This window comes from Falco peregrinus, chromosome 4, assembly GCF_023634155.1.
Source record: "Falco peregrinus isolate bFalPer1 chromosome 4, bFalPer1.pri, whole genome shotgun sequence".
Classification (NCBI taxonomy): domain Eukaryota; kingdom Metazoa; phylum Chordata; class Aves; order Falconiformes; family Falconidae; genus Falco; species Falco peregrinus.
In genome coordinates, this window is record NC_073724.1 from 17778061 (window position 1) to 17797804 (window position 19744).

The following is a 19744-nucleotide window of genomic DNA, read 5'->3' on the forward strand; positions in this document are numbered from 1 at the left end:
GATTGTGAATTCATGTGAAATGTCAACTTCCAACATTGCTGATGGGGCAATGCATGTTACATCATTGCATTGCTGTGCCATTGGTTTTGTGATTTATATAGTATTTTTTAAGTCTTTCTGAAGAAAGAAAAATTGTTTTGAATATCTGTCTGTTTATCTGCTTATCCATCCATGTAAATATATACATTGAATTCTAGCTTCTTGCTCAATAACATTCTGAAGAATAGTTCTATAATAAAACGATCCATACAAAAGACAGTGAAATCAATTGCATAAAAAGTAAAATGTTCTCTTTCTGTTGAAAAAAGTTTTTGCTTTTCCATTTAAGAGTTTTATCACATAGAGAAACAAAGCATATATTTCTATTGGTATGTATTAATTTTAAAGTCCTCAAGAAAATAATTTTCAAATTATATTTGAAAGGGTAAACAGATATTTTTTTAAAAAAATATTTAAGCAACAATACAAAAACTTAAATGATACTCTTAATCTGAAAAGAGTTCACAATGTATTAGGGAGGTGGAAGAAAAAGATGAAGATAATAGTAGTAGCCCCATTAAAACATGTATATTATATTACATTATATTATGTTTTGGTGTCTGTTACAACAGTATTCAAGTAATTTCCTGCCAGAAAAATCCTGCTTTTATTTTGGTAATGGACATAGGTACAGCTGCAAAGGAAATATACCCCTCCGTTGCTGACTTACACATCACTCCAAGGCGTGGGAACACTAAGTGAGCGATGCTGATGTACAACACCAACAGTTCAGAACACCCAGTTCCACTCCCCTCTGGAGTTTGCTCAGGTCATAGCATCACACAAGGCAATTGTCACTAGCCAATTTCTGAGCTAGAGTGACACCTTGAATTAGCTGGGTGCATGAACCGTTACTGAGGTGACTATTCCCCCACCTAGTTTATTGATCACATAGAAGTCCTATGCTTTATAAGGGTCATCTGGGTTCACAAACACAATACTTGTTCCGAGAACCACAGTATTCAAACCAGTCTGCAGCATTACTGTCTGTTACGGAAATGCCAGCTGAGTCAAAACATTCAAATATTTTTTCCCTGAGATTTGTAATGAAGTAAAATTAGCTGAGCATCAGCTTTCATAATACAAATGCAGAAACAAGATCAGGTGTGGAATATGTTTAGTTTTAAGTTTAGGAGTGTATTTTCAAGGCGCAAAACTATAGAAAATGAGGTCCTAACCCTGTAATAATTTAATAATATGCACAGTTTTCCTCATACTAATTTATTTAAGACTAAGCATGTGCAACTGTTTGCAGATTAAACAGCTTGAATTCATTTCATTGAAGAATTTTTCATTCTACTTAAATTTACAAAAGTAAATACTGTTTTGGCACTGTCTTAAACCTTCCAGTAATTCTGCTTAACACCACTGCTAATTAATTATATTTGAAATGTGAAAAAGACAAATCAACTATTATTGTGTAGAACATTTAAAATATTTTTCCTAGGCTGCATACTGATACTCTCGGAATGTGAATATGTGGTTTTATTTGTTATTAATGTCATTTAATCTCCGTGACCATATTGAATTTTGGTGATGGAAAAATATATAGAAAAGATTTTTTTTGGTGATTTTTTATATCATGTTGAATACCTGCTTAATCTTCGGGACTGTTTATTTCCATTAATTTCTGAATGGTTGACTTCTAAACATCCTTTAGTCTCCTGGCTTACAGCTTAAAAGCTCTCGAAAATGCTCTTCTTTGGGATGAATTTTATTAATGAATTTTATTTTTTTTTCCTTGAAGACACTCTTTTTAATGGTCTTGGACTTGGTACTGTCATTGGCCTGGGAGTGGCAGCCCTGTTGTTAATCCTGGTTGTGACTGATGTTAGCTGCTTCTTTGTACGACAATGTGGATTGCTAATGTGCATCACCAGGAGGATCTGTGGGAAAAAGAGTGGTTCAAGTGGAAAAAGTAAAGAACTGGAAGAAGGAAAGGCTGCTTACTTGTGAGTATCCATCATATATTTCGGAAACTTCATTAACAGATAAAATTGGCTGTCCAACTTAGATGAAGTTTATGGCCATTTTGTTGTGTGGCAAAGGGAATTAATAAAATGTTTCTATTACATGGAAAGGTGTTCCTCTGAACTGTATAGAATTGTTTGTGATCAAATATTGCCTTAAAAGAAAAATGGACATTAAAAAGGCATTCGGCGTACCTGCTTTTAAGATGGTCTCTTTGTGCAGCTTGACATGAAGGAAATCAATCATAATGCAGTAATAGTTACAAGCACATCTTTGATCCATGAGGAACAGGTAAGAGAGTGTTGTAACTGCATTTCTGCAAGTCTTTGAGCTGCTGATACCCAAAACCTCAGCATATGGTTTTGGCAGCGCCAGTAAATCTGGGAGTAAAGGAAATGGTAGCATAGAGAAAACTGTGAAAGAATTTGCCTTCTTGGGTGTAGCACTCCGTAGAAAATCTTGTTTCTTGCCTGTAGACTTCAGGAATAAAAAGTATTGGTGATTTTTAAAAGTAGGAGTGCTGACTTGGATGTGGATGAAATGCTGGTGAGCATGATTGTTCTTCATAGCAACAGTCAATAGTTGCTAAACATAAGTGGGAATAAACAATCCTGATTCTCACAAATACCCTTCTGTAGTGGCTACTTCATCAGACAAATGAGAATTAACTGTTCATTTATGTGCAAATATGTTCCCTTAAATGATAAGGGTCGACGGTGAGATCTCTGGTGAAACAGTTCAAGGACTGATTGCATAAAATAGTAGTACTTCAAAGACCCAATGTTTACAGGGTTTTCAAAAGGTAGGCTGGCGAGAGGATGGCTTGGAGTGCTTCATTTTAGGCACTTCCATTTCTTTACTTTAAAAAAATGCCTAATTTCCTCATTATGTTCTTCTGATAGACTTATGCATGCGCTGTAATATTTCTGAGAATGCTTTGTGTGGTTTAAATAACATTTACTGGTCCAATTCCAGTGTGCTCTAGCTCTCCCAGTAGTCAGACCTTGCAGTTCATTCTCCTGCAGCTTCCCAGATCCCATCCTTCCCCAGATGCCTGTACGGCAGATCAGATGTTGCAGCCCTGATTATTCATAGCCGATTGGGCTTCTGTGTTGTCAGTAGTGGAGGTGTGTCTTTTTTTTTGGTTTAGTTCTTGCTATTGGGATGCAGAGACTGTCTTAGGTAATGATTATATTTCTTGGTTGGGTTCTCAACCCTTTTGGAAACATCTCTGTAGAACTAAATCAGTCATAAGCAGGCACAGAGTATTTACATCAAATAATGCTTCTGAATAGAAGTTATGCCATAAAATAGCTGTTTCCTAATTCTCTGCAGCTTTACTGTAAGAGAACGAATAACAGCATATTTTTCTACTGTGTGAAGCCAACATGTCTGGGTCAATCGAATCAAGATGTGAAGCTTCTGGCTGTGACTCAGCTGTCTTTTCCTATTGAGCACAACACTTCAGTTTATGCTTTAATTTCCCATTCAAGAAGTGACCAAATATGAGCTGGTGTACGGACTTCCCTGAATGGGAAGACTTTAGGGAGCTAAAGTTGCAAATGTCACCTGACAGCAGTTTATACCTTGCTATCAGCATCTCATACCCAAATGCCATCCCAGACTGTCCCAGAAAAGCATAAAGCTGGTCACTTAATTCCTCTATTACACTTCTTTTGCAAGACCAATTATCTTATTTCTTATTTTATTATATTTCTTTCCTTGTTGAAGTGATCTTCTGTCAGTAAGAACTTAAAATATTTGGGACTGTTCTTATTTTAGCGTGTTCTCTGCATAAATAAAATGTCAGGCTAGAATTTTAAGACAGGCTTGAAGAGCCAAAATTTGAATCTATTTTGCGCCAACTGCTGTTCCCTAAAAGACACTGACATTTCCCGGTTTTAAATATGTCAGTTTGCATTCTGGATTTTTGAGTGGGTTTATGGTACAGTTCTTTGTTACATTTTGGTTGTAGGATATACATGTAGTCGTTATGTTCCATATGTAATGAATATAGATGATACAATGCTGTAACATTCACAGAGCCACCTGGAACAGAAATTACATAATGCCTTTCCTACAAATCAGTTTCCCTTCTGTGGAATTTTTAATTGTTTTGCAGTTTGTACTTTCTCTACAGATCAATTCCTCATTCCTCTGTGAATGCTGTTTATGAATAACTTCTTTTTTAGGCTTTTGGTCATGCAATAATGTATGTTTCTCTGTAAGACTGTAGATAGACAGACAAGCCAGGTGGAACTTGCCATTCCTTCCACCAGTCCTCCTATGATACATTATCTTTTCACAGATATGAAGTAGCCATGACAGTTCTGTGCATCATCTACAGAAATTAGGATTGTATCCATTTCTGTATCTTAAGGTAGAATTTCACTTGCAGAAGTGAATAAGCCCATACAGTTGTGTGGGGTTTTTTAAATAACCAGAATCTTTTACTTCTACCTATTAATTCTTCCCCGGTCAACTTCTTGGCCACACATTATCTGTACTATACTCAACCAACAAAGATTTTCCTTGAGCATACCTGCCAGTATAGAGTTTTCCAGGTGCTTCCTGAAGAGATGGATTATTGCAGTTGTAACTGCCTGTTTAACAATTATATTTTCAGGAAAAATTTGAAAATGTGAGATATGAATTAGACAAGGGTTTAGCTATGTCTTTGCTATGGCACATAGCAGTCTGACTGCTCTCTAGAATATCACAGGTCCAGAAAATAATCTGTTAAATAAAAAGTGATTATCTGTAACTCAGTTACCCTGTGTTTCCAGACTGCAGCTGATGAAGTTCCAGGATACACTTCCTGACCTGATGACAGGGATTAAATATTTACATGAAAAGTGGTTATATTTTGGAAATATCAAATATATCTTCGGTATCTTTCGATGTACCTTTTGAGAGTAAAATTATATGCAAGTTAATCAGTACTAATATTGTTAATGCTTCTGTAACAGTGAGCAGTGATTTCCATGTCATGGTCATATTATTGAAAGCCCTGTGGAGAAGGACTTGGGGGTACCAGTGGATGAAAAGCTGGACATGAGCCTTCAAGATGCACTTGCAGCCCAGAAAGCCAATCTTACCCTGGGCTGCATGAAATGAAGTGTGGGCACCAGTTCAAGAGAGGTGATTCTGTCCCTCTACTCCACTCTGGTGAGACCCCATTTGGACTACAGTGTCCAGCTCTGGAGTCCTTAGTACAGGAAAGACATGGACCTGTTGCAGTGAGTCCAGAGGAGGGCCATGAAGGTGATCAGAGGGCTGGAACACCTCTCCCACGAGGACAATCTGAGAGAGTTGGGATTGTACAGCATGGAGAAGAGAATGCTCCAGGGAGACCTTATTGTGGCCTTTCAATACTTAAAGAGAGCTTACAAGAAAGATGGAGATAGGCTTTTTAGCAGGGGTTGTTGTGATAGGACAAAAGGTAATGGTTGTACAGTGATAGAAGGTAGATTTAGCTTGGACATAGGGAAGAATTTTTTTGTGATGAGGGTGGTGAGACTCTAGAACACGTTGCCCAGAGAGGTGATAGATGCCCCATACCTGGAAACATTCAAGGTCTGGTTGGATGGGGCTCTGAGTAACATGATCTAGTTGAAGATGCCCCTGCTCATTCCAGGGCATTGGGACTAAATGACCTATAAAGGTCCCTTCCAACCCAAACTATTCTGTGATTCTGTGATTATCAACAAAAGCATGACAATACTCTCTGCTTCATCCTCCTTACAAGTCATTGTCCGATTAGCACAAAGTTTATTCATTTACTTATATGTAAGGTACTAACTTTTGTTGCTAAATTGGGGAAAATATGACACAGAAACAATGAGTTTCTTCTAGCAGTATGAGCAGAAGGGACTAGATTCTTAATATACAAGAGCTCTTTACCCTATTCTGGCAGCCAGGATTGTCACAGTCTCAGAAGATTAAAGTACATACCTGCAGTGTGTATACTAACATACAGGCTCTTTACACTGCCAGAAAAGTTCAAGCATATCTAGGCATCAAGTCCTTTATCTGTTATACTAGGCTAGGAGAGTTTACATCTATCCACATGAACAGGCCATCGTCTTATTATTTAGTCATAAACAAAATGCTCTTTTGAGATGCTAATCCATTATGTTTGCAGATTTTTGTAAGTAACCATGGATACAGGATGCTTTGAAGACTTCAAGGAGCTGGGAACACGCTGTCAAATGTGTCTCAGTAGTGGTAGTCACTGATAATTAGTTCTGCCTTCTCTTTGCCGACTTTTGAGGGAAGGGACCTTGGTAATTAGTTCTGCGCAATGTACGTGGTTAATATGATGATATGAATCTAGGACTCTTTTAACAATTTTTAGGAAAGATGGATCAAAAGAGCCAATAGTGGAAATGAGAACGGAGGATGAAAGAATTACCAGTCATGAAGATGGGAGCCCAGTAAATGAGCCCAATGAGACAACACCTCTCACAGAACCAGAGTAAGTAGCCTGATGTTCTCCAGAGCTTCACACAAGTCCCTCCTGACTGCATGGATGCACGGGGCTTCCCATGCTCTGGGAAAGGGAGGTACACAGCATCACCAGAGCAGTGTGCTGTGGCAATGCAGTGTAAAAGTGTGATTTTAATTGATCTAAATCATGGTTCATCACATACAGCAGCTGAGGTTATCACTAGATTTTTTTCTCTTCTTTCTGTGACCCAGAGTACAACCACATCTGGGCATTTTCCAGCCCTTGGCAGTGCCGTGGTAGCAGCAATCCTGCAACAGATCTTTTACACTACCACCTGTTTGGAACTTAGCAAGTATCCAGGGAAAATTTCTAGCCTTCCCTGCTGCCCTAACTCCCAAGGAGCTCCTTCTGTTCTCTTGGTGAAAACAGACCTTGTGTCAGGGCAGAGGGTAGACAGCCTGCGCTGCCCTCCACAGCCCACCAGTCCCCCCACCCATGGACCAGGAGCCCCACATCAGCTCCAGCTTTGTCAGCAGCCTGTGCCCAGCCCTGGCCCCAGTAGGAGGCAGACCTGCACCCCGCTGCCACCCCCAGCTCTGCCTGCTGTAATCAGGGGCTGGAGTGTGAGGGCAAGGCTCTGCCTGTGCTCTGTGGCTCTCGTGCTGCACCAGAGCTTGCCCCTGCTGCTCCCAGCCAAACTCCAACCCACATGGGGAGCCATGGCCAGCAGAGGCAGGTCACAGCCCTGCCACCTCCTCTCAGCCCCAGCACCTGCAGTTACCTCGCACCCCCAGCCCTCCTGACCCTTCAGGGGTGGCTGAGCAGGAGTACAAGGATGGTTTTAGTCATTTGCAACTGATCTTTACCACCTACCCAGCCATTATTAACCACTCTGTGGGAAAAGTTTCTTGACTTTCAGGAATGTCCTCAGGCTGAGTCACACACAGATCCCCACACGCACCCTGAATGCAGGGCACAATGATCCCATGCTGCAGAAACCCAGCTTCCCACAGGGTGGTCCTGCTTTCAGTCATGTAGCTGAGAGTTTAGCTTGGTATTTAAGTCCATGTGGTGTAATTGGATTAATAGTGCTGAAGGGCAGCCCCTTTGCTTGGTTCCCTCATGCCCCCTTCCCGCCCCCGTAGGCTCCTCCCAGCACAGGGCTGCAGCAGTTCTCCCCTGGGCTTGCAGGCCCTGGCTGCCTCCTGAGGCACAGGGACCAGCCTCGGGCTCCGGGATCCTGGGTGCCAGTGGCCAGGTCCACTCCTCCGTGTTTCTGCTCCAGCCCCTGGAACAGATTAAACTGGGTGGAGTGGTTTGTGTTTGTACCTGAATAGTGCTTTTCAAATCCTGTGTGGAGGATAAAGCGACATTTGTGATAGGGCACAAGCAAGCCGGTATTTTGCTAAGCTTACTATTACAATGAGAGCTTCTGAGATTTTTTTTTTTTCTTCTGAAAATTTAGTTTGAAGAGAAACTAGTATTTTAACAAAGATGATGAAAGTACCTTTCCTTCTATTGAGAGCCAACCCATTGTTGTTAAAAAAACATGAACTGATTACTCAAGAGTTTAATTTCTGAGCCCCCAAATTTGATTGATTTGAAATTATTAAAGAAAGCTCCAAATTTTTCTGATTTGAGCCTAAAACGTTTAATGTGTTGTGAAAATCTCCTAGTTAAATCTGTCAGGGCTATGAAGACACTTCTGTATAAATACAGAAACTCATCTGTTGATTATTTGATGGACCATGCTGTTTTTTAAAAGGAGAGGATGTTCTTACAAAACAGTCTTTTGATCTTTCTGAAAATTCACCAAAATTGCCTTCCTTACCATTATCTAGAACTGCAAAAGCCAGAACTTTTAATAAGGGAGAAGCCTGTCTTACTCATTTTTGTTGGCATTTGTACTACATGAGAGGGTACTACACTGCACATTAAGCTATATACTTCTTTAAAAGAACCTGTACCTGAAAACTTCAAAGATCTGGTAATTAAATAATTATGGAATTTGTTGAATGACTAGTTATATGTTTGTTCTTCATATTAGAATTTATAATGAGGTGCACTGTAGAGAGCCTGCAGTTTTCTAAGGAGTCAGGAATGTAGTTATAAACATTGCACAAGTCCAGTGAGCCTTGGATATGTTAGTGGCCAAGGCACAAGGGCCACCTATTTTCATGCTGCAAGACTATTTGTAGCACAAGATCTTGCAAATACAAATGAGATGCATCTAGCAAGGAACATGATATCAGCAAAGATTAAGTTCAGTTCTTCCTGCTTGTCCCAGTCATTAGAACAGCTGACAGGAGTGAACTATGAGAAAATTAAAATAAAAAATGTGTTATTGTCTTAGGGGAGGGAGAAAGAATCAGTCACTAGTGGCACGAAAAAATAACCACATCATAGGAACAACTGATAAGGAGTTTGATGGGTATTATGTCCTTGGGAGAATAGGACTGCTAAGATTAATAATTATGACCATTTCCTCCTTGGTAATTTCATCTCCCACAACCAATGGCAAAAGGCAGCAGTCCAAGGTACAGCTGGACAGAGGTCAGCTAAAGGTTCAAGACAATGTCACATAGGAAACCAAAGATGAATAGAGCATCACACAATCAGGACATCTGAAAGGACACTGGTACTAGGAGAACATGGAAAGACCTTCTGCTCAGACACAGGGCATAACTGATGAAACACAGAAGCAACAGAAAGTATGGGTGAGATGTCACTGAAGGAAAGGAGGACACAATAGGGTAGAAGTCTCTCCGTAGGAATAACAAAAAAACACATCGTCAACAGCAAGGGCTATCAGCCAGAAATGGCATATGCTGGGCAGGGCAAAGATGACATGCGGATCTTGGAGCGAAGAGCTTAGTCTGCAGGAAGGAAGAGTTTCAAGGACCTTCCAGACAGGCAATGTTCATATAAGGTGGGATTCATTCTAATTATGGCTGCCCTAAAGGTATACAAGATAAGCTTCCAGTTTAAATTATATGAAATATTTTGAATAATTAGTTAAATTGTTTTGAATAACACCAAATTACACTCAGAACTTTAAATGCACTTTAAGCATTTGTGGGAAATAATTAATAAAGAGATTACTTCCTCTTACAAAAATAGAGTATTTTTATTATATTGCTCAGCATATTATACAGCAGTCTAAGTTTTACCTTAACTCAGATGATTCTTGTTAAAGCCACGTTTGGGATCCAGTCATGACAGATGAGCACAAAGCACTTTTACCTGCAAGTCAACAAGTTTTAATAATGCTGGCAGGAAATCAGTTTAAGCTGTGCATTTCACATTATGTTTCTGAAATATGATTAAAATACCGCAGCAATGTGGGACTATAATTGCACTTAGTCTGACATTATTGTATTTCTAATCTAGGTTGAGTTTTTCTTAGCTTTAATGAAGCTGGGTGAATTCTGGTGTCAGAATGGCTAGGAGACATTTTACTATAAAATAGGAATGTAAATATTCTATTTCAGGTTTTGTATGTGTAATATAAGCTGTCTATTGCAGTTAGGCCACATGCAGTGCTGGAGGGAGTCAATATGATTAATGCTTGGTAATAGCTAGCATCTGATTAAAGCAAAAGAACCTTTTAAAGTTCTCTAGTCATCTGTTTGTTTTTTTGGGGTTTTTTTTGGTTTGTTTTTTTTTTTTTTTTTTTCAAAAAAAGCATTTATCATATAATGTTTTAAGATTTTAAACTATTAGTCTGACCAGCTGAAAAATATAGAATTATTTCAGATACTTGTAGCTAAATAAAAATTAAGGGTAGGCAAATTGGTGTAATTAGAACATTTAAAGTTTATTTAATTAATTAAAAGAGGAAAATGATTGAATCCGTTAATATAGATTGAATATTAATTAATATTTTAAACAAATGGAGAGAAAAATTCCAGAATAACAAAAAAGTTATCATAGTCAAAAAGGATAATGTCTAATAATAACTGAAATGATTACTTCACATCACATCATAAAAAAAACCCACAAGTTTTCAAAGACAATAAGGTCAAAGAACAGTGAAAGGACATTTTGATGAGGAAAACTTGTGTCCTGGTTTTGGCTGAGATAGAGTTAGTTTTCTTCTCAGTAGCTGGTACAGTCTGTGTTTTGAATTTAGTATGAGAATAATGCTGATAACACACTGTTTTAGTTGTTGCCAAGTAGTTCTTACTCTAAATCAAGGACTTTTCGGTTTCCCATGCTGGGCCAGTAAGCAGGTGCACAAGAAACCAGGAGGGAGCAGAGTCAGAACAGCTGATCTGAACTAGCCAAAGGGATATTCCATAGTATAGAATGCAATGCTGAGTATATAAACTGGGAGGAATTGGCTGGGAGGGACCGATTGCTGCTTGAGGACTGGCTGGGCATCGGTCAGCAGCTGGTGAGCAACTGTGTTGTGCGTGTGTCAGTTGGGTTTTTTCCTTAGTCTTTATTTTTCTCTCTCCCTCTCCTCTTCATTAAAATTATTGTTAGTGGTGTTGTTATTATTATTAATATTTTTACTTTATTTCAATTTTTAAACTGTTATTAACTCAACTCACAGGTTGTACCTTTTTCCGATTCTCCTTCCCATCCCACGATGGGTGGTGGAATGGGGGGAGTGAGTGAACGGCCGCATGGTACTTAGCTGGGGTTAAACCACAACAACTTGTGAAACTATCTATTTGTAGTTGTTTGGGGTTTTTTTTCTTTTTTCTTCCTTGCTTGCATTGAAAGCGAGGCTAATTTTATTACACTGTTTGCATGAACATGGATTTCAGTAATATCTAGTATCCTTCAACAGGGTTCTAGTAAATCTTCCTATTTCAGGTAATTTGAAATTATTTCTAACATGCTCTTAATCCACTTCTCCAAAATGAATTTATTTAAAATTCCATACATTATATTCTTTCAACTGTCCAATTTTTACTTTGACTAAATACTTTCTTCCTTTCAGCACCACCTTTTGAGCTATTACTCTGCCTTTATATAAAATTAGATAAAATTAAGTCTTTTTTTTAATAATAGTTTAAGTGCTTTGCATTATCAGGCCTTTAACACAGGTGCCTGCTTACCTAAAATGCATCTCATGAGCTGCATTTCCTCTGCCCCAGTGTTTTATCATCTTTTAAAAAGAGATTTGTATTGATTCTACTGTTTCCATTCTTTCAACGATCATGTTGTGGGCTGAAATCTGTTTCCTTTGGGTATGCCATGTGAAGCAGACAATTATTAGAGACCTCCCTCTGTGCTCAAAGACAGCTGATATATATCCCACATATTTTACTGTAGTAGTACAAGTTAGTCTTGTCTTTGATTTCTCTCAGATACAGGTTGTGCCATTGTTTAACCTCTAGATAAACAACATCTTTCTTAGTGCGTTTCAGACAGCCTAAATTTCATAACACTGGGAATTTGGGTATTTCTTTCTTTTGTTTGTTGTTATTAAACACGGTTATTACAAGACATTCCTAAGGGATTCCTCAGATAGGTTTTGAACAGTATATTGCTCTTTGGGATATCAAAGCAATCACAGTGGAAGTTTGCTGAAACATTTAACAGTTATAATGAATAAAAAAGGCATATGCATACTATTCCCTAGTTAAAAACCAGAAAGCAAACCCAAAATGGAATCATGATTAACAGCTATTGTGCCCAGGAAACATTATTACAGGAATGTCTGAGTAAACCATACATATTTTTGACAGCTAACTACTGGCAGTAGGGAATCAATGATTTTCAAGACCTTTTTGAATGAAATCAGTGTTTTGTCTTTCCTGTAAATTAAGGGTGGGGACTCTTGCCACTGGAATTAAGAATTACAAAACTCTACAGGGTTTTCACTGAGTTAGTCTTAAAAGAGCTATGAGATTGTGCGATCTAGGGAAAATAAATTGTAGAGGTTTCTAAATAATGAAATAACTTCCACTACTTCCCTGTGCTATAAGAAGTTCTTTCCTTCATCTGTGTCTTGGCATAACCTCCAATGATAGATGTCTTCTTTTTTATATAATTGAATTTACATTTAGAAAAAGAGTACAGTCTAGATACAGCCAAAGGCTTGACTGTAAATGTTTCACAGTATCCTAGGGAACGTACATGTCTGTATTGTCTTGGGTCAAGTTATTTGGCATTGTATTGTTTCTTTTGCTTTATTGAAGAAACTGCATTTTGAGCAGCCACAGTGTTCTTATGGTGTGCCATTTAGCTTTTTCTGACTTTATAGAAATGGAAAGAGTTAATATAAATCTATTTAAAAGCAAAGTACCTTAGTGCTCATAATAAAATAATTATACATTATTTTAAATAAATTATGTTTCTAGAAACACTGTCAACTGTCTAAACAATACTTACGTTGTAGACTAAAATTCCAGATTGTGTTATATATGTGTTACCATGATTCTTCTTTTCTCCTGATAGGAAGCTGCCACTAAAGGAGGAAAACGGGAAAGAAGCTTTAAATCCAGAAACCATAGAAATCAAAGTTGCTAATGACATCATCCAGTCAAAAGAAGATGATAGCAAAGCATAATAAGATAAACTACAGCTGTCTGGATAATGCATTTGGATTGAAGTAACCCTGTGACCAAAACTTTACAGCTGACCTTAATTTCTTGGGAAACTTAAGCTTGGAATAGTTAGTACATGTGTACATATGATGAAAAAGTTTCTGTCTACAGTTCCTTTCTATTTTTTGTTAATGGTTTTAGTATGTAGTTTTGCTGACACCAAGTCCCATGGTATAAATTTGAAAAATCTGCAGAATAAGAACTGTAATTTATTATATGACAAAGTATGTCTATTTAGAAGATAGTTACAAAGCACCCCTAACCACAAACAACCCATCAGGTCTCTTCAGATCTACAGTGCAAGCTACATACATAAAGTGTGCCATATACTACTGTATTTGTTTCCATTTATAATAAAACAACAGTTCAGGTTGCCTTTAAAAAGAAAGAAAACCAGTCCCAGTATAATATTTAAGACCTTAGCACTGGCAGACACTCAGTAGTCATTCCAGCTGTGCTTATCACTTGAAGCAAACAAAAAATAAAAGACACTCTTCAACACAGAGCCAGCTCCACCTGCAGTTTCACCTAGGTTCTTCAGTAAAACAGAAAGTTGATAACCAAGTTGTACAGATTGAAATAAAATTGGCTAAATATATTGTAGCAGTATATTGGTCTTATCCTAACTACATGAGTGTGACTCTGAAAGGCTCCAGGATTTTCAGTGCTTCAGGTTTTCTGTATTAAAGTTTTGGAGGCTGCATGCAAACTAAAATGCAGCAAAGGTATAAAACCTCTTTTTTATCATAATCTGGCTTCAAGTGAAACCTTACAATAAACACAAGCTCAAATTAATTGTTCCAACATATATATTTATACATATATAGTATTTTTTCTTCTTTTAGTTCTAACCATTTAGTCAAGGGATAAAACTGCATTTTAGTGTAGTAGATACATTTTCTCCCAAAATCAGTACGTGAATATTAAAAGTTTGCCTTATTAAAGTAGCACTTGTTCATTTATGATTTCACACCCTTCATCTTAACAAAAAAAACCCAGTAAGAACAGATAGAAAGGAGGACTTTGGCTAAACAGTTAGGAACAGTTTTAAATTACTAGTTAGTAGCATCTTGTATTAAACAAAATACATTTTTTCCTGTGGAGCATTCCTTAATAAAATCTTTTTTATTATTCTGGTTAACATGCACCGCTCTGAAATTTGACTGATACAAAATTCATTCATATTTTTTATCATTGATTTAATGGTGCCACTAACTGGATGTATTTTGTTTCCATTCCAGCATACTGTATTTACTCTTTACCACTCTGCGAAATCTTGCTTTGGAAGAAGTAGATAAACCATATGGAAAACTAGATTGGAAAAATCTGCTTATCAGCATTAAATTGTAGAGTTCCTTGTGGATTTTCCACGTCAAAATCACACCTGAGTGTAGCTAAGGTGTAGCTTTACTCAGCAAAGTACATCCTCTCCATGCTGTATCTGAATTTTTTTCATATTTGAAGTCTTTACGCTTCCCAGTTTCCCACAGAATGTTACCAATCCTTAGCTGATATTTCATAGTGATGGCAAAGTGGTTGACTTTTGTGCAGTAAAGTTGGAAGTGAAATGTAAAGAGTGTCCTTAAATTAGGAGGAAAATAGCAGGTTAACCTTGTTAACCCAAGCTTTTGTGCATTTGGAAGAACTGAGGAGGATATATTTAATTCATAGATCTTTCTTATTTATCAAACAAATAATTTTATGTTTTTTTCTTTTTCAACTTTTCTTCACTTTGGGTAATATCTACAATGAGCCAAATAGTTGAGGATAGAGGCATAGCACTGGTGTGGCTAGGATAAGAGGCCAAGTTCCCACAAAACCAGTACCAAAGTGAAAAGAATGGGTAAGAAGAGATTACAATGTGGAATGAAAATCATGAAAGAGAATAATGTCTTCAAATAAGTTTCTTTAAATGCTAAGGCACTACTTCTGGGTGAAGGAGTGATGAAGACGTTCCTTTATGACCTCTCACTGTAACTCCCATGTACTGAGCAGCTGGTACTACCAAATAGCTGCTAATCTATTAAATTTCTGTCCTGTTTCTTTGAGTAAGTACACACTGAGCAGGACTACCCCTTAATCTGTAATTAAGAGAACCAGTTGTCTCATTTATATATATATGAATATCTATTCTTTCTACAAAGTATGTATTTGCAGCTGGGCTTTCTCCCTCTATCAAAATTCAAGGAAGGGACCTGGAAAATTCCAGCAGTTGAGAATAATGTGGTTGGTGTGGCTTCAACATTTGCATCCCACATCATCTCAGACAGTATTTTTACCAGAATGAGGATGAAGGTAGGAAACATCCTCTTCTACCTGCCTTCACAAAGTTAGGTGGTGCCATGCATACTCATGTAAGTCAAGCTTCACTAGGCAAACGGTGCTTTTTCTGAAGCCAGCAAGATCATTTGCACAACAAGGTTCCTATACAATGTGGGCAGGGCTAACAGTGCCTAGGCTCAACTATAGATGCATTTCAAACTTTAGTGCTTCTTATTGAGACTTACACACATAAACTTCATGACCTAACAGCTATGTATTGTTTTTGGGGGGATTAGGTTTGGGGGTTTGGTGGGGGGGTTTGGTTTTGGTTGTTTGTTTTTTTTTCCCTGATATTGCCTTTAATTACAATGTGAAGGAATTAGAGAATTTAAGAGGTCTCAGCACATTTATTATTAATATACCTGTGCTACTCTTTACAAGTAAAATATACTGCAAAATTATTTCAATATCAGGATCAAAATCATTTCCCACTATGTTAGATTACAAATGAAAAGCTATTTCCAGAAATATTTCTTTTCTTCCTGCTGTTAAGTCTCTTGACATTTGGGCTATGTGAGGGCTGAGAATTAACCAGTTCTACACTGATGGACTGTCCAAGCATACCTTTTGGTCTGTGTATTAATAGGTTATCTCTTGTGCTTTGACTCTGTGCTGTGCAGGAGAAAGCCAAACTATAACTATGAAATAATACTTTAAAACACTGATATTTGAAAATATTTCCAAATGAGGGACAGCGCATTGTAATTTTTAAGATATGTGTAGAACTGGAATAACATAATTTCTTTATTTTCTTTTCCTATTCTAGACTAAAAAGAAAAAAAAAACAGGTATCTGTATAAATGTCACTTTTACTGTCTAAAAGTAATTTTAAGTGTTAGTATGAAATGTCAGAAGAGTTGACAAAATATAACTATTTGTAAAAGTAATCTGAATTGTTACACTAACATACTCCAGGGACAAGGGTGGGAGGGAGCCATTTAAATTATTCATGATGTGGAATGTGGCAGTGACAATCTCTCTTCAACAAAAAATAAGGAGTAAAATCAAGTAAAATGACTTAGAGCTTCTTGTTATTATTTTTTTAGTAGAACTGCATTCTGATTTACTATAATCGTAACAAAAGTTTTAATTAATGTTTTACAATTTAATATACAAATGTACTCTGGAGAGTTTTTTCTGGGTTTATTTGGGATTTTTTGACTTTAAGATATTTTTTTTTGTGGTTGCAGAAATATTTACTATTCTGGTGATGCTAATGCCTAATGTGACAAAGATTAATTTTTTTAGGCCTCAGTCTTGCAAGAAATTTGTGTTGCTGAACCCACCCCTCGTATGGCACCCCACTGCCATCAGTTGGGTCGATGTAAGCAGGAGAATCAATGTACTTTCATAGGACAGCTTGCAGGATTGGGCCTAATTTCTGTCTCTTCATAGATATATACAACGTAGTTACACAGTGATAGTCATCTACAAAGGCTGTTTGACAACAGTCCCTGGTATAGTGAATTCCACCTGCTGTCTTCAGCCTCTGCATTGATGTTCATCAAAAAAAAGTGGCTTTTTTTATATGTTGGTAATTACTTTGATTATTTATTTAAGTGCCAATCATAGAACTGTAGTATAATAATCATGCCATTTTTCTGTTTCCTAGACCAGATAATGGAAATGTATTTGTGCCTTTTGATAGCATGCCACTCTGCTTTATTAAAGAAAAGTCTTCAATAATTTGTCTACAAAGCCTGTTTAAAATATTTGAAAGCTTTACCATGACATACTTTTCTACTCAAATACTCATCTAAAGTGAACTGGAAGTAGTATTCTCAAGTCACGTAAATATTTTAAACACAAAATTAGCAAAATCTATTGAGATCACAATTCTAGTGAGGGTCATAGTAGGTGTATTGCTGTTGAAAAGATTCAAGTAGATGGAGCACGAGGGGTGTGTAGGGGTGTTTTGACCAATTTATCAAGTTGAAGAGTCAGATAGAAAGTCTCCTTAGTTCTATTTAGGTACTTTGACCTAAAACATTAAAATCTTTTCTCAAATCTGAGAGATGATGTGGAGCATCTTCCCACCATTTTACCTCTGGAGTAAAACTGCAGTGAATATTTGTTTTGCAGTCATTTGTGGCCTCACCATCTCTGTGTAAGCTGTCATAGGAAGTAATATCTTTGTAGAGTAATTGTTGTGTCTGTTGGGTGAATTCACTCCTGATTTATTAAAGGGCCTCCAAAAAGACCATTTACTGAAAAAGCTGAAGACCCCCATTATCAATTAATCTATGGAGGGGTGCCAAGAGTGCTGCAAGAAGGGACACAGTGGAATCCAGGTCCCACTGGGCTTAAGACACAAACTGTCCTCAGTGGGGTCTGAATTTCGTCTATCCATCTCAGCAAAGCTCTGCATGTCCTCAGCTTATGGACTCACTTTTGTGAATCAGACTTCTAGTTGTAAGTGGAACTTAAATATCCTGCCAGGCTCCTGCCAACATTTTACACAGAGGAGGTTTTCCTATTAGGAGTTTGTACTGATCAGGAAATGTTGATAAAAACACCTGATCACATCTTTATCCCATACATTACTAATGCCCAGAAATAAAATAAAGCATCCCTCTAAATAATGCATTGTGATTGCGATACTTCTTTAGGCAAAGACGAAAACATTCTAAGAAGTAATGTTTCTTCTTAAATCCCTTTGTTTAACTTCTGATACTTGTGCTGATTGGTGCAAAGCTACCATGGTTAAATAAATCTTTTTTAAAAAGAATCTACCCCCCTTTTCAGATTTTTTTCATATCATTTCTTGGAGTACCCAATCCACTTGACAGCAATTCTGTAGTGGTGGGGGAAAACCACTCACTAAGTTTTAAGTGATCTTCAGTACTTCCACTGTGCATATACATGTGTTCTTTATGTCGTTTTATTTGAACCTGAGCCAAACATAAGCCTTTCTATTACAAATTTGGCTTTGGATCAGGTTCTGAGAAATCAGTTTACTAGTCTCTCTTTCCTCTTAACAGGCATTGTGAGCTTCATGATGTTTGACTTTCAAACTTGATTATTGGCCATTTTTAGCCCAGAGAAATGAAATAAATATTTATTGCCAAATTTGTATTGGCATCTTTTAAGTCACAGGTGAGATCGGGAGCAGGTGAGATGACCAGATGCAGTGCCACCAGAATTCAGGAAAGCCACTACCAGAGAGAACAGGTGCCAAAGAGTGAGCCGAGAGAGGGCTCAGATACTGGGAGCATCTCTTGCTAGAAGTGACAAGGGAAATGGGGAGCTACTGAAACAAGAGGGCTGTGAAAACCAGAGGAGGGGGAGCATTAACCCTGCTGTATCCTTTAACTCTACCGTGTAAGTAGGCTATATTTTTACAACTAATATGCAGGGTTGGGGAAAGGGCAAACAAACCCTCAGAGTCTCTATAGATCAGTGACAAATAGATAAGTCAGATCCCCCCAGGAGGATAATTTCATTGCTCATGGTGTAGAGTTCTCACTAAGGATTTTGAACTACTTAGATAAGGGTTTTTTTACAAAAAAAAAGCTTTCCTGCTACAATGAGCACTCAGTATGTATTTGTATGCTGTGTACAATATAAGCTAAAGCATACCATATATTGTTTTTGTTATTCCACACGTTGTCAACAGCCCACTTGCGATATATACCACCTGAATTCTATATTAATAAGTTAGCTACCACTGGAGCTAGTTTGTTTATTGTTTCAAAATCTTATGTCCCTATGAAATGCTGTGTATATATATATATCTCTATACTGTAAAAAGAAGTAATATCGCAGATGCTGGTTTTGTATTTATGAAAGACATTGAAAGTATGGCTTAAAGTATATCGATTATTTGTCACTCTTCACCATTTGTATATTAATAGTAAAGATACTTTTACTTTAATGAAGTGTTGTAGTTACATTTATTTTTGCTAAGTGTCTTTCTGTCAAGATGTCTGATTCAGTAGGAGTCTTCTTGCCAAAAGCAAACATATCAATTATTTCCTCTTCATTATAGAAGTACTGCATAATGCCCAAGCAGCCCTGCAATTTATTATTCTCTTTTCTGTCAAAATACATCACTGCTATTGAACACTACTGTTGGAGCATCCTGAGTCTCCAACGGAGCTTGAGGCCCATTATTATCAGTCCCCTAAATGTTAGTGCTGAAAAATAATCTTTTTTTTTTCCAAAGAATACCATCGCAACATTTTAAAGGTATTTCGTATAAGCCAGCAAAAGATAGCATCAGCAGAAGCTAGCTTGTTTTGCCAAACTTTGAGCCTTCCAAATGTCTTGTAACTGTGTTAGCACCACCAGGAACTGGTCATAAGAGGTCAGGCACCTTCTGCAATGAAATGGGCTTTTACTGCATTGCTGGTTTGTTTTCCACTAAGATGGAAAACAGGCAAAGCACACCTCAGACAAC

The 19744-nt window shown here is 37.4% G+C and overlaps 1 protein-coding gene across 1 annotated transcript in view; it reads left to right on the plus strand.

Moving 5' to 3' along the window:
• NCAM2 (neural cell adhesion molecule 2) overlaps positions 1-19208 on the plus strand; it is a 308946-nt gene extending 289738 nt beyond the window's left edge. Inside the window, exons 16-18 of the mRNA XM_027795129.2 lie at positions 1787-1991; positions 6368-6487; positions 12875-19208. Coding sequence (XP_027650930.1) covers positions 1787-1991; positions 6368-6487; positions 12875-12986 — 437 coding nt within the window. The 3' untranslated portion in view covers positions 12987-19208. The remainder of the gene's footprint in view (positions 1-1786; positions 1992-6367; positions 6488-12874) is intronic.
• Positions 19209-19744: the final 536 nt, after the last annotated feature.